Source organism: Narcine bancroftii, chromosome 6 (assembly GCF_036971445.1).
Source record: "Narcine bancroftii isolate sNarBan1 chromosome 6, sNarBan1.hap1, whole genome shotgun sequence".
In the NCBI taxonomy this organism is placed as follows: Eukaryota; Metazoa; Chordata; class Chondrichthyes; order Torpediniformes; family Narcinidae; genus Narcine; species Narcine bancroftii.
In genome coordinates, this window is record NC_091474.1 from 186772742 (window position 1) to 186788068 (window position 15327).

The following is a 15327-nucleotide window of genomic DNA, read 5'->3' on the forward strand; positions in this document are numbered from 1 at the left end:
GCTCCAGAAAGGCTACAGATGATTTTACCAGGATGTTGCCTGGATAAGATGGTATAAACAATGGGGGAGAAAAATCAGGTTGTTTTCTCTAGAGCATCAGAAGCTGAAGGTAGACCCCGAAAAAGTTTGTAAAATTATGTGAGGTATTGATAGGATAAAAGAGCCATTCTCAACAGGGACCCTACTTCCCCCCTTTGTGGGGGGGGGGGGGGGGGTGCACAGCTCAAGTAAAAGCCTTATTTTTTTTCCATTTTCACATAACAAATATTTATTTTTTTAATGTAGTCGATAGATGTGTCTGCATGTCACAACAGACTGCTACAAGTAATGGTGCAAGCAGATACAATAGTACTCTTTCAGAAGCTTCTAGAAAGACAAATATGCAGGCAAGAGATGAATATTTATTATATATGTGTGATCAGCAGAGATTCACTTCAATTTGGGCATCATGTTCAACAAAGACATGGACAGAAGGGTCTTCTGCATTGTTGTACGTTCTATGCACAGTGAAGTTTTTTTTTATTTCAGTTGATACCCAAATTATCAGATTAAATAGAAGTACTGATGACAGAAAAATTAGTATAAAGTTGGTAATATGCTTCAATTACTATGTTAACAAATTTAAGAAAACTCATTGTTACTCTTCCTTCATGGACAAACCATGTGACTGACTGACCACACTGTTCCCTTGAAATTAGACATCTGTCCATTCTCAACATTAATCAGATCAATCACCTGATTTCCTTCTCAACTGTCCAGCTACAGCAAGGGAATCTGTGAGGTTTTCCTTTTTTGACATTGAGCAAATTGGTCAATGTCAAATTGGGAAAACACTGATGTTGCCACTCACATTTTAGAACATTTCATGGATGCTACATATGTGCATTGTTGATATTCTAGAATTAGCTTACCAAATGCCATGATTGACAATTGTTAATGTAACATTCACCACTGGACTTGTATTAAGTAGCAAAATCAAAAAATGCTGACTCATTCCAGCATCCGCCTAAAGCATGCTTAAATTGTCAATCAAAATGCACACTCCATTTCTACCTCTCATGTTCAATTCAAGATTGCCTCAGTTCATCTCCTGACAAAACCTTCTTCTATGCCCTTTTCTTCAGGTTTGACAATTGACATGCAAACCCACTAATGGCAGCCCTGCCACAGGTGAAAACACAGGAGACTGAAGACACAGCACAGCTTCAAAGGGTCTCTGAACAGGCTTTAAACAGCCTCTTAAAGGAGTCAATGGTGTTTGAATGCAAAATCCTGTGCTCATGCTTGGCAGTGGCCACAAGAGTTGGAAGATGAAGGTCGTTAGGCAGCCAACGGGCACAGGGCACCAGAAACAGGAATTCCACCCCTTTGTTGACAAGACAAGCAGAGGAAATGGCCCAACCAGGAAAGTGACCATAGCAGCAGATCACCGAGGGGCTCAATGGTTGAGGGACCAAAAATTGCATAAAATGAAATTGGATTTATGAGATGAATGCTTTAGATGTGATGAAGAAATAGGAACACTTTTTTTTTACATTCTACTTGGTCATGTTCCAAAGTTAGAACCTTCTGGGTGGATTCAGGAAAGTTTTTAGAAAAGATTACTGGTATTGTTTTTCCACAAAAATATATTTTTATTGGGAACAAAGAAGGAACAAAGCTTAAATTAAAATGAGCATTTTATCAAGTGAAATTTATTAAAATAGCATTAACGATGGCAAGTAAGTGTTTTGACGTGGAAATCAGATGCACATTTAGGTATGGAGAGATGGAATACAGAAATTCAAAGTTGTATACCTTTGGAGAAATTTACAAAGTTTCAGGATAAATATGTAAAAATGTACTTCTGGCCTCTTAAGGCCTGTAATAATCTTCCTTAAAATGGCTATTTAAATACTGTAAGATCCCAATGTGTGAAATCCAGAATATTATTTTTCTCTTTTTCTTTTTTCTATAATTTTTTTTCCATACAGCTATCATGTCTATTTCTATTATTATGTTTTTTTTGGTGGGAGGGGAGGGAGGGAAAGGGGGTTTAAAATCACCATGTAACTACTATAATTTCAAATCTAAACAAATTTTGCTTATGCAAGAGTGTATATATATTACAGGCATGGAACATTTTAAATAAAATATTCAAAAAAAATGGCTGAGGGTCCAACACAGGCAGTGAGCAACTTGTGGTTGGACAATCCACAAAGGCTCCAGACACATGGGAACCAGATCGGAGCCGGGATTAGAGAGGGTGCTGAGGACAAGAAAGGCTCTCAAAGGGCATCAGGCACCGAAGGCTTCCTGATCATATCGGAGGCTTGGACCTGGAGTTCGTGTTGCCAATGCATCAAACAGGAGCCAATGCCACTGCAGAAGCTGTGAGAGCACTGGAGGCAAATCCAAGGTCACTTGGTATACGGGACTCTCTTCTGCTTCTATTTCTCTCTTACTCTAAGGGGTGAGAGCGACACTAACGGCAATTCTTTGTCTGCCTCATGGCAGGTAGATGGCAATTTTGTGTCATATTACATGTTCTGTATGAATAATGAATCTTGAATCCTGATGCCAACTACTTTCATTCTATACCTTATGTAAACCTCAAGTCACCTCAATTCTACAATCCACATAACACCAAATTTTATTCACCAGGTGAAGTCAAATACCAATAAACTTCAGATGCTTGAAATCCAAAATAAAAATGGAAAAACTGAAAATCAACTAGACTGCAAAAGCACCTCTGAACAAGGGTCAATGATGCTCTTTGCAATTTAGCTTTACATATCTTTTTCTTTGGCTTGGCTTCGCGGACGAAGATTTATGGAGGGGGTAAAAAGTCCACGTCAGCTGCAGGCTCGTTTGTGGCTGACCAGTCCGATGCGGGACAGGCAGACACGATTGCAGCGGTTGCAAGGGAAAATTGGTTGGTTGGGGTTGGGTGTTGGGTTTTTCCTCCTTTGCCTTTTGTCAGTGAGGTGGGCTCTGCGGTCTTCTTCAAAGGAGGCTGCTGCCCGCCAAACTGTGAGGCGCCAAGATGCACGGTTTGAGGCGTTATCAGCCCACTGGCGGTGGTCAATGTGGCAGGCACCAAGAGATTTCTTTAGGCAGTCCTTGTACCTTTTCTTTGGTGCACCTCTGTCACGGTGGCCAGTGGAGAGCTCGCCATATAATACGATCTTGGGAAGGCGATGGTCCTCCATTCTGGAGACGTGACCCATCCAGCGCAGCTGGATCTTCAGCAGCGTGGACTCGATGCTGTCGACCTCTGCCATCTCGAGTACCTCGACGTTAGGGGTGTGAGCGCTCCAATGGATGTTGAGGATGGAGCGGAGACAACGCTGGTGGAAGCGTTCTAGGAGCCGTAGGTGGTGCCGGTAGAGGACCCATGATTCGGAGCCGGACAGGAGTGTGGGTATGACAACGGCTCTGTATACGCTTATCTTTGTGAGGTTTTTCAGTTGGTTGTTTTTCCAGACTCTTTTGTGTAGTCTTCCAAAGGCGCTATTTGCCTTGGCGAGTCTGTTGTCTATCTCATTGTCGATCCTTGCATCTGATGAAATGGTGCAGCCGAGATAGGTAAACTGGTTGACCGTTTTGAGTTTTGTGTGCCCGATGGAGATGTGGGGGGGCTGGTAGTCATGGTGGGGAGCTGGCTGATGGAGGACCTCAGTTTTCTTCAGGCTGACTTCCAGGCCAAACATTTTGGCAGTTTCCGCAAAGCAGGACGTCAAGCGCTGAAGAGCTAGCTCTGAATGGGCAATTCAGAATGCCCATTCAGAGCTTTACATATACTATCAAACTTACTACCATTTATTTGTATATCTAATTCAAGCCACCTCTTTTTATTTTTTCCACCAGGATTCAAGTCTTCCTCCCACTTTGCTTACATTGGTTTCTGATCCCCTTTATATTTTTGACCACTGCCCACATACTATCTCTCTTTTGGAAATGTTTCTGCCTGAAATTCAGCCCTTCAGTTTTGGATAAACCCACACAGATCCAATCAAGTTATCCAATATTCTGGGATCACTTTTCTCATCACATCCTGAGATTGACTATTCATGCCCTGCGTTGACTTAAGAATGCTCTTGACCCATCAAAACTGATTCACCTTCTCAAGGCTATCCCCCTCCATCCACAATTCCACTTCATCTTTTGTCATCGTAAGGGCTTCAAAAGGCTTTCTTCTTCATTACAGATATCAAAGACCTCAAAAAGATCCCACACTTCCTGATGTTTTCTTTTAAACATTGACATACAACACAGTAACAGGCTCTTTCTGCCCACAAGCTTGTGCCAAATTACACACAATTAACCTACAACCCCCAGTATGTTTTGAATAGTGGGAGGAAACAAGAAAGTCCCTTGTGAAAACTCATACAAACAAGGGGAGAACGTACATGGGTTTTCTTCTTCCAACAGATGCTACCTCATCGGTCGCTTTCCACTCTCTTAACTGTCAGTCTGCTAATCTCTGGGGTTCAAATGGCTCACAGCTAAATCCTGTTCTGATCTATTCTGATCTTTTAGTGAAAACATTCAGAAACAAAAGAACAAGAAGACATGTGGCCTAATATTGATACAGAAATGCAAATATAAATGAGGTAAACAACCTGAGAAAATAACAAATCCAAAAGATAGATAATTAAATACTCAGTTACCATGATGCAAGAAAAAAGTGTTATAAACTAGCCAATGGAATCTGGAGTAAAAAATGAAGAGCTGGAGGGGCTCAGCATGATGGGCAACATCCAAGGAGAGAAATTTAATGTCAAAAAAGGATGTGTTACAGTGGTTTATCATTTGTGTAGTAAGAGGAAGTTCAAGAGCCTGATAAGTTAATGGAAAAAAAACTGTGTTGAACCTTAAGCTGCTGATCTTCACTCTTTTGTACTTTCTTCCTCAAGGTAGCAATGAGGTTATGATCAAGTTGATGGTGGACTTTTATAATGTTGGCTTCCTTCTTAAGGTCTTCAATAGTTAGGAAGTCAAATCATGTGATGGGCCTGGCAATGTTTGCTCCCTTCTGTATTTGTGGGCACTTGAATTACCAAACCTTCCAGTTATGATTTTTTTTAATATACACAGAAATAAAGGAAAAATTCTATTCTGTAAAAAAAATTTTGCATACTTACTTCCTGAGTGGTCATTTACACAGCACTTTTCCTAAGCACGTTTACACCGCCTTCCTGTGTTATGGAGTTTGTTGGAAGGTCAACGTCATATTAATTTGGCCAGTGTCTTATGGAGTGCCTACAGTCAATTTACACTGCAGCTGCTCTGTAAAAAAGTGTAGGGGTCTTGGTGCAAAAATTACAGGATGGAATTTAGCAAATAAATTCTTGTCAGGACATTTTTATACTGCCAGCGGAACAGAAAATTTGTAGAAATTTTCTGCCTCTCATCGGCTGTGTAAAAGTACAGTAAATATATATTCCACTGAGCCGCTAAGAAGCTTGCTTATTTGAGTATTCAACGACATGCCAAATATCTATCGAGGAGGTCATGGCCAGCCACATCACGGCATTGGATTGAAAGTCAGGTCCACCATTGCTTTTTCCACGGTCTTTAAAAATTGTGCACGATATAAAACTACCAATTTTCCCACGCTGTTTAAAAATTGTCCTTTATTTGTGGCTATTTGTGACTCTCTCTCCCACTGTGACTTTCCCACAGCAAAATTTATACCATCATTTTAATCTTTTCTTCCTTTATGTTCCTGCACACATGCAAAAACTTGGGTTATTTCAATCCCACAATGCAATCACCCATTTCACACTTGCCTGATTGCAATGATGGCGTCTGCAGATGACAGGCATTGTACTAGGGGTCGAGGTAGTCAATCCTTGACGTGAGATGATGTCATATGACGCCGGCGCTGAGCTGATTTTGCTTTCACACTAGGCACTTTTAAGGCCGATTGGCAGTTAATTCCTGGGATTGTTTGCAAGTGTGAAATGGGCTTTAGATAACCTTCATTGTCCTCTATGTCAACAATTTTTGTCATCTGGAAATTTACTAACCATATTAAATACACAGTCATCCAATTTGTTAATATAAATGATGACATTGCAAGTTACATTAAAGACCTGATCTCCAATTTGTTAACTTTACTTGAACATAGTATGAAGATATTTGAAATGATCCAAATCCTGAAGCCAATCAGAAAATTATTTCCACAATTGACACAGGGTCAGGAATCTTCCAAACACTGAAAAGGAAAGCGATACAGAGTTCTAATTGAGGATTAAAGAAAATGTACCATGTGATACAATCAAACTAGCCAATGGAATCTGGAGTAAAAAATGAAGAGCTGGAGGGGCTCAGCATGATGGGCAACATCCAAGGAGAGAAATTTAATGTCAAAAAAGGATGTTGACTGTTCATTTTTCTCCATGGAGGTTGCTTTACCTGCTGAGTTGAGTCCCTGCAGCTTCTCATTGTTTGCTTGGACCAGATAATTATCCATGGGATAGATACAGTAAAAAAAAATTAGAAAACATTCCAAAATAGGGATGGTGTGTCAAACTGCAGCTGTGAGCTGTCTTTTATTACCATTTCAAGTACATGCAAATTGATATTATTCAATATAAAAATCTGGTCTCATCAAACTATGAGATATCTCGTGTTGTTTCATTAGAATTGGCTTTGAAATGTACTGCAGCAAACATCTGCTCAGAAAAGCAACCAGTGCATCATTGATCAATCCTGGGCAGCGAATTAACCCCATAGATATGCTGATATTAGAACCTCCAATTGGTCAACTGTCCATTCAACAATTTGAATAAGCCTGGAAATGTTGCTAACATCACCTTTCATGTGACAACAACAGCAATATCAAGGTGTTTCAATGTCCTGGAGGTAGCAATAGGTGTAAACTAACATTACTTTGGATAATGCCACTTTATTATTATTTGTAATTGGCGGTCTCTACTATTCAACAGGCAAATTTAAAGACAAATTGCAAGTGTGCCATTGGTCCAAAAAACTGTCCATAGAAACTGGAGGATAAACATAACCATTGTATTGAAAAGCAGAAGAAAACAATATAATCTGTAAACTTGAAATACAAATATAAAATGTCAGGAGCTAAAGCAACATTTGGAGATTAAAAGCTAAATTCATTGCTTCATGTCGATGACCTGTCATCACATTCTCAATCGAAATGTAAACTTTCTTTCTCTGCCAAGTTTCTATTAAAAACGTGACACCATTAGGAGAGAAAGTTGTGATGTAATGTCCAATACAGTTGTGATGTCGATGAAATAACAGATATTATTGCAATCGGTAAGGGTAAACTCAGAATAACCACTTGATAGAGCAAATTGTTCTGGGTGTGCCAGCCAGTTAGAAGAGGAGATTGCTTGGTGTGGTGGGGGTACTGATATGGACATTTAAAGGTCTTGGATTTACAACCAATATGGAACATTCACAAGAGGGAGATTAAGACTGTTGGGTCTCTAAATTGAGGCTAAGACCCCAAAGAGTGAGAATTGGGAAGAACATCTCCTCTACAATCTCCATCAGTACCAGTGCAATACTGGGCTTTCCACCAACAACTGTGTAGCTACAACACCATCAACAAATTTGCTGAAGATACCACAGGACTGGATTGTGAGACGGCATGGTTGGCATAGCATTTAGCGCAATGCCTTTACAGCATCAGCAATTGGGACTGGACCGGGATTCGAGTCTTGCGCTATCTGTATGTTCTCCCAGCATCTACATGGGTTTTCTCCAGAGCACACGTTTCAGGGATGGGATGAATTCATGTACCAATTCAGATTTCCAGCATGTACAATGTTCTTTTCATTTTCATACACTAATACAACTTAACGCCATCATAATATGCATTATTGTTTGGTTACATCTCTGATCCAGTTGATTTTTAACCTAGTAGAACTTACAGGATACACTAGGGAGTGGAATATGTCAGACTACTTACTCTGGTCCATCTGAATTGTATGTGTGGTCACCAGATGAAGACAAGATTAAAAACCCATGTGTGTGCAAGTGAAAATGTTGGGGGGGTGGGGGGGGGGGGGGGGGGGAAAAAAAAAATCACACGATTCCTGACAAAGGGGTCAGGCCAGAAATGTACTTTTTACTTCCTATAAATGCTGTGTGACCTGCCAACTTTATCCAGCAGTGTGCAATTGGTGAATGTGTATTGCTCTTTTTTTTTAATTTAGACATACAGCATGGTAACAGGCCATTTCTGCCCACTAGTCCATGCCACCCAATTTATCCCCAATATACCTCCAATTAACCTACACCCCTCCCAAGTACATTTTTAAATAGTGGGAGGAAACTGGAGCCCCCAGAGAAAACCCACGCAGTCACGGAGAGAACGTACAACTTCCTTAGACAGCATGAGATTCAAACCCTGGTCCAGTCCCAATTGTTGGCGCACTAAAGGCGTTGCGCCAACCGCTACACCAACCGTGTTGCCCCAACACCAATGACCAGCCAGACACTTAGAATAAATGCATCTGCGATTTAATTTAAAACTGCTATAAAAAGGTGACACTAATCACCAGCTAAGAGGCACATCTCATTAACCTTGCCTCATAAAACAGCACTCCGTGCTCCTATTGTCATTGAAGAAACTTTAACACTATATTAAAATTCCCCTTTTGAAATGGCTTCATTTTCAAATGCAAGAAACCAAAACCAATGTAAGGAGTCTGATCATTCCTAATGTTAAAAAGTCCCTTATGCATGTAAATAGAAGACAAATTTGAATTTTAAAAAAAACTCATGAATGGTGGATAAGGCTGGCGATGTTGTCAAGAGTTCAGAAGCATCAAGACTGGAGTCAGATTTGACCCCAACCAGATATGGAAACCAGATTCCCCCAAAACAATCAAGAGCTGAAGATGGCTGCATTAGAGGCCTGGCAGAGTATCACCAGAGAAGTTGCTCAGCATCTGGTGATGTCTGTGAATCACTAGGCCATTTTGTGTCAGGCCTCAGCCTGGAGGCCAGCTACAAGAGCAGATCAAAAATTTAAAACTTATCTTTCAGACAGCAGCCCTAAAAGGCTAATTTGGCGCAGGAGTGTGGGTGAGTTTTGAATCTGGGTGAATTTAACTGTGATGTGCAGAGACTAAAACAGGATGAGCATAAAATAAAAACTTACTGGTCAGCATGGAGTCCGTGTGCTGAGGGAATGTTTCTGATCATTGACTCTATTGTCCATGTAAAATCTCTCTCATCTCAAAGTTAAATACTGACTTTCTTCATCTTCTGTAAATCAAACAGTTACAGCCATAAAATGTGCCTCCAATGAACGCTCACAAGTGGCTGAGTGCATCCATTTTTGGAGCATAGTTTACACAATCAATGGTGGCAAAGGAGAGAATAAAAAGTTATGGGCAGCACGGTAGGCGCAGCAGTTAGCGCAATGCCTTTACAGCGCTAGCAATCGATCGGAAATGGACCGGGGGGCTCAAACCCCACGCTTTCTCTAAGAAATTTGCACTTTCTCCCACCGTTCAAAACATACCAGGGGTGTAAGTTAATGGGGTGTAAATTGGGTGCACAGACTCAGGGGCCCCATTGACCTGCAACCATGCTGTATGTATGTGTAAATGGGTATTTTGTCTTTGTTGTGGACTCAGGGACCAAAGGACCCACTTCCATTTAGTACCTCAAGGACTCTAAATTGGCCACATTTTTCTGTTCTTGAACTGGAGAACGAAAGAACAATTTTCTGGCAAAATTGCACTATCTGAAGTAGTAGCTATCACAAATAGAAAACATTTTTAAAGATTGCAGTACACATTTCATGTATGCACAATTTAAGTTCCCTTCACTCACAAAAGACAATAAAATATATACTAAAATATTAAATGCTACCCACCAGTGCCAAATATTATATATCCTATCACTGTGAAAATACCAGTAGCAACACATTCTGAAACTCCCTCACAGATTAACATTAAAGCAATTAGTTTGAATTAGAATATTTCAATTCGAGTGGCATTAATACCACAGGCACCACCAGCTTTTAGCGTCCCCATGCGTCAAGATGAAGGGTATCACCCTAAAATGTCAACTATTTCCTCCGTAGATGCTTCCTGATCAACAGAGTTCCTTCAGCAGTATTTTATTTTGCTCCATATTCTAGCATAGGCAATCTTGTGTCCCATGCACTTTTTGTCTTTGTTCTTCGAGGCAGTCGAGCCAATAGTTGCATTTATTAACAAAGCCTTGGTTAAAGGTCCCATCATCAACACCATGCTGTTGGTAAGGATATTTTTCACTATTTTCAATGAGTAATTTAAGCCCCATGAAAAGGGATATAAATTGTAACAACACATTAAAACAAATATGCAAGTGAAATAAATAAACTGAGCAAAATTTACTGCTCAGTGAAAGTCAGTGGCCAATTTCAAATGAATGAGGTTGTAACAAGTTCAGCTCCACAAAGAATACAATAATAGTGCAAAAGGTCAATCCATAAGCTTTCAATTTCTAGGACATTCCATTTTTGCATAGTGCAAGTCTGGAGTTCAAAAACAACACTGACAAGATAGGGATGCTACAATTCCCGACACAAAATCTCTCAGAGCACGATCTGGACAATTGTACTAAGTAGGATGAATTCTCAACTAACTGTTGGGAATCCAGTGCTAAAAACAACAAACTTGTGCAACGACTAACATTGATATTTTAATGAATTTTGCATATTATAGTTAATGTACACATCATATGATGAGATATTAATGCAAATAACAAGGAATTTAAAAGGACATCTTTAAAGGCAGAAAGTAGCAGAAAAGATCTGGGGACAAATTATGGAGAAACTTTAACAGAGTGGTGGAGTAATTAAACATGAAATGTTCAAAAATAACAACTAGAAATGGAGGATTGCTTAGAGGGTAAAGGCAGGTCAGAGAAAGAGATCAAAATTTGGAAAAAGGGGATGAAAATTTAAGATGTATTATTGAACTTGAGTCCATTATGTAACCTTAGACGTGTGTAGTAGGGAATGAAATAGTGAGGGGAGGGAGGAGAAGCAATACATAGTTGTGGAAGAGAAAGGTACAAGAAATTATGGCAAAACGCGAGATTGAGAAGCATGTGGAATAGTTTACTATTTTCACAGTGGAATGAAAATCAAAAATCACATCAACTTCTTTCATGTGGCATGGGGCAGGGAAACTACTATTAATTCAATCATTTTTGCCAAAAAGTTTGGGAAGCAATCATCTCACTGAAATGTAAAGTTCAAAAATAATATCTCCAGAATATAGAAGGCCTGCAAATTCAATACATTCTCCAGGAATCTGAGTCAGTCAAAGCCTACTTTGATTGTAGAGGAAAGTGATGCTTGGACTTGCAAGTCTCATATCTTCACAGCTTGACCTTTCTCTCCCCTACTCATCGGTTCAAAGCAAATAAACACCCACATTAATTTAGCTATGTCTAGTGACCGACATTAGCAAGAAAATACATGTTCATAACACAATACTGTAACTGTGCAATAGCAAATCTTTTTTCACATTCTATTTGCCCATTCTAAAAACAAAGTAAACATTAATTTTAAAAGTCAACAGTTCATGCACATCACCTTAACCTTCTCTTGAAATACATTAAACAAAGATAGATACTGTATAATTAAATATCTGCAAATATTATGCAATTTTTTAAAACTCAAAAGACAAATAAAAGATGCCTTCTAGAGGACACCCATTCAGTAATGAAGAATAAAACTGCCGAATGTAATTCCATACTTTGTAAATAAAATCTTTCTGCATTACAAATGCAGCCTGACTATCTTGTTTCTTATGAAAAACAAGCATTAAACATTAAACATTTTTTGTGTTGTGTAAATGTCACCTTTGAGCCTGATTACCCATGGACAAGAGCTTCTTTAAATAATGAGAATGGAATTCATGCACAATCTGCTTATGGTCAAATGTCACACTCCTGCCATCAATGAGAATATATTGAAGACTTAATGCTTAACATCGAGGAAATACTGCACATTATAGGACCTTCAATGGACTATGACACAGCTTTCTTGTTTTGCACCCTCCCACACAGAAATTAAAGTTAATACACACATACAGAGGGGATAGAACAGATTGAAAAATTTCCCTTAAATCATGAATAATTTTGAACACTCTGGCCACGACAGCGTTTGTAAATGAATCTGCCATTAAAATCATATACAGTAGCTGAAGTCTCAAGTCAGTGATCTCACAGCATTTTTAAAGGCAATTTAAGGAATAATTTACAGATGTTTTCAATCTACTATTGAGAAATGTTACAAGGAAGAAATAACTCAAGGAAATTACTTGGACTGGAGAGCTTTAGGAGAGACTGGAGACACTGGGGCATCTTTCGCATGAGTGAGAAAGGAGGAGGGCTGACCTTATAATGGTATACAAAATCATATGAGGTATTAATGAGATGAATTGTCATTTATCCAGGGTAAGGGGTCTAAATCTAAAGGACATAAGCTTTTAGGTAGGATGGGACTGATTTAAAAGCAGACACTGAGCCACCCTTTCCAAAAAGACAGTGAAGGGTACACCAGGTAAAAGATGTTTAGATCGGTACATGGATCAGAAAGATTTAGCATACAAGTTAAATGTGAGCAAATGTAACTAGCTGTAATTTGGCAAGTACAGACAAGATAGACCACAGAATTTGTTCAACGTGACGAGTAACTCTTTTCTGGCTGGCAAACACTGAAAACAGAGCATCTGGGTGAGCATTGACCAGTTTTGGTCTCAAGTATGGGAGCACAGTGGCCATTCCAAACCACTTGCATGCATTCTTAAACAAAGTCGACTTGGGGTAGTCAGCCATTTCAGAATGCATGGAAATGGAGTGAAAGAAGTTATCCTCAAACCAGAGGACCTGCCTGGAAGAATTGAAAGCACAATATCTTTGACTGGCAGAAGGCACTTTCATGTAATAGTACAGAATATGCAATGACAATAAGGAATCTTGAAACCTTCAGAAAAAGATCAGATTGCAATTCTGTACAGTCGAATGGTGGCAGAAATTTAATCTCTTCATCCAATATTAAAAATAGAATATGGTGGATACACTGAGCAGGTCAGGCAAGAAGTAATATTTAAATTTCTGGAACACAGCATCAGAAAGGTTCTGATGCAACCTGAAATGTTCACTTTCTCTTCCCTTTGTCTGATATGTTGAGTGTTACTATTTTTATTTGAGATTTGGATTATTTTTAATTTGATAATCTAGAGACACAGGTTCAAATCCCACCAAGGCAGTGATGGAATTTAAATTTGGTTAATGAATTGGATCTAGGAAAAATGACCACAAAAAGTCAACGGAATGTCACAAAACCTCAGGTTCACTGGAGGGGAAAAATTTGCCATCCTTACCCCACTCTGACCTAACTTGATCTCCATACCCACCACATTGCGTTGGACACTTAAAACACCATCTAAAGCGGCACAATAAACCAACAAGGTGGTCCCACCATTTTCTGAAAAGGGCAAGATTCGATGTTGCCTAATCGTAAAAAATAGGATCCCAAAAAGAAGACGTGTTGGATGTTAGGGTATGAAGAGATTAACTTTAAACCTTAATTTACCATTGTTCTTAAACTGAATTTTCCGGGTACCCCAACATCAAAAGCCTCGTGTTTCAATTAGAATCGTTCATTCAATCGCACACTAATCCACTGTTCTTTCCTAAAAATCTTAATCACGAACTGGTTTTCTGGAAAAGTGCAAGAATACTCTCAGTCGCAACCAAACGACTGTAAATAATTCCTGTTGAAAAGCTGCTGCCCTTCCCCTCCAGCAATCCAAACAAAAACTCAATCACTTGTGTAGCTGTAGTTTACGAAATCTAAAGTTGAGACGTGAGAACTGGGAGGAGCAGGAGTCGGATGTAGCAATTAACTACAAGGTTGGGACCATGAAAGAACTGTATTGTTGAACCAAAGAAAAACTTGCCCCGAGTGTAAAATTACCAGGAACTCAGCGAGTGCCCATTTGTACTTTTTCATGACCAAGGTTCTCCATTTTAAATTGTGCACTGCTGGGGCTCAACCTTGTCGAAAAAGGACACCTTTCCACTCGTTAAAATCGTCAACACAAGCTTATCTCACAAAGAAAAGATGGGCAAAACGGATGCGAAAGTAGCCATCTGTTTTAGGTGGTGTTCAAAACTCTGAGCGAAGTTCTTTTAACCAAGGAATACTTTGTCAGACGATTGAGAAATATACAACCTGTGTATTGTTGAATCTGAAGACAACCAGAATACCTGGTCGGCAAACAAAAGAACTGAGGATTGGGGGGAGAAGCAGCCAACCTGCTCCACCTCAACCGAAAAGGCGAGGCGAGTCAACCCAACCTCCTCTTCGCTGCCGCTCGTTACCTTGCACGAACTCGCCGTTGTTCATCGCGCAAACTTCCAAACATTCCATTCCCCACCCATCATCTCCATTTCAAAAAAAAGGACAGCTATCAAACAATTATGCATTGCCTCGTTTATCCCGTCCCTAAAGAGGTGCGAAAACTAACTTCTCCGTGGAGCAACCGGGCACAGCGAAAGAATGAAAAGACCATCATGACTGCGTGAGCCCAGTGCGGGCTCCCCGGCACTTCAACTCGTCGCTCAGGTCGCGAAAGATCCTCACTTGAGGTGGGGAAGGAAACGCCAGTTGCTGAAACAGTGCTTTTAAACTTCAAATCCCCCTCCCTCCCCCCCAGGGTCTTGCACCAAATGACCCACTGGACCGATAAAAGTTACTGGCTGGAGCGCGGAGACCGTGACGAGTCGCGCAAGACACTCACCCGAGGAAAATTCACCGCCACAAGTTTGGTACGAGAGCAGCAACAGCGTCCAGACCGCCGCGCTCATGGCCTCCTCGTTAGTTTGTTGGGAGGGTGTTTGCTTCTTCCCCCCCCCCCCTCCCCACCCCCCCTCCCCACCCACTCCCACTCCCTCCCTCCCCGCGCGACTTGTGTTCGCAGGACCCTCAGCCTGGCCCGTACATTTCCCCCCTCCGGAGCAGGACTTTGCACAACACCGAGCCGAGAGTGGACCCAGCCCGTGACGTCACGGAGCCACCCAGCCGCGCGGTGTCTGTGAAGTGCGAGGCGCGTCCTCTGCTGGCTGTGTATCCGCCACAGTCAACCCCGCTCCCTCGGTGCTGCACGCATTCTCCCGTCGGAACAAATGGGAGCAAACGCCGGGGGGGGGGGAGAGACGGCTCATTCCCCCCGCAATTTGTCATGATAGCTATTGAAACATTAAGTCACGATGGTGACTAAAACAGTCCAAAACTATCGCAGAGCGACAGCGGCGGGAGGAGGAGCTGGCAGGAAACTCCTG

The 15327-nt window shown here is 40.7% G+C and overlaps 1 protein-coding gene across 7 annotated transcripts in view; it reads right to left on the reverse strand.

Annotated features, from left to right (window-relative positions):
- The window catches only part of ptprk (protein tyrosine phosphatase receptor type K), a 612998-nt gene extending 598090 nt beyond the window's left edge, over window positions 1-14908 (reverse strand). For all 7 annotated transcript variants that reach the window (XM_069886984.1, XM_069886983.1, XM_069886980.1 and 4 more), the window contains exon 1: window positions 14787-14908. In XM_069886984.1, the coding sequence (XP_069743085.1) occupies window positions 14787-14853 (67 nt within the window). In that variant the 5' untranslated portion in view covers window positions 14854-14908. The remainder of the gene's footprint in view (window positions 1-14786) is intronic.
- Window positions 14909-15327: the final 419 nt, after the last annotated feature.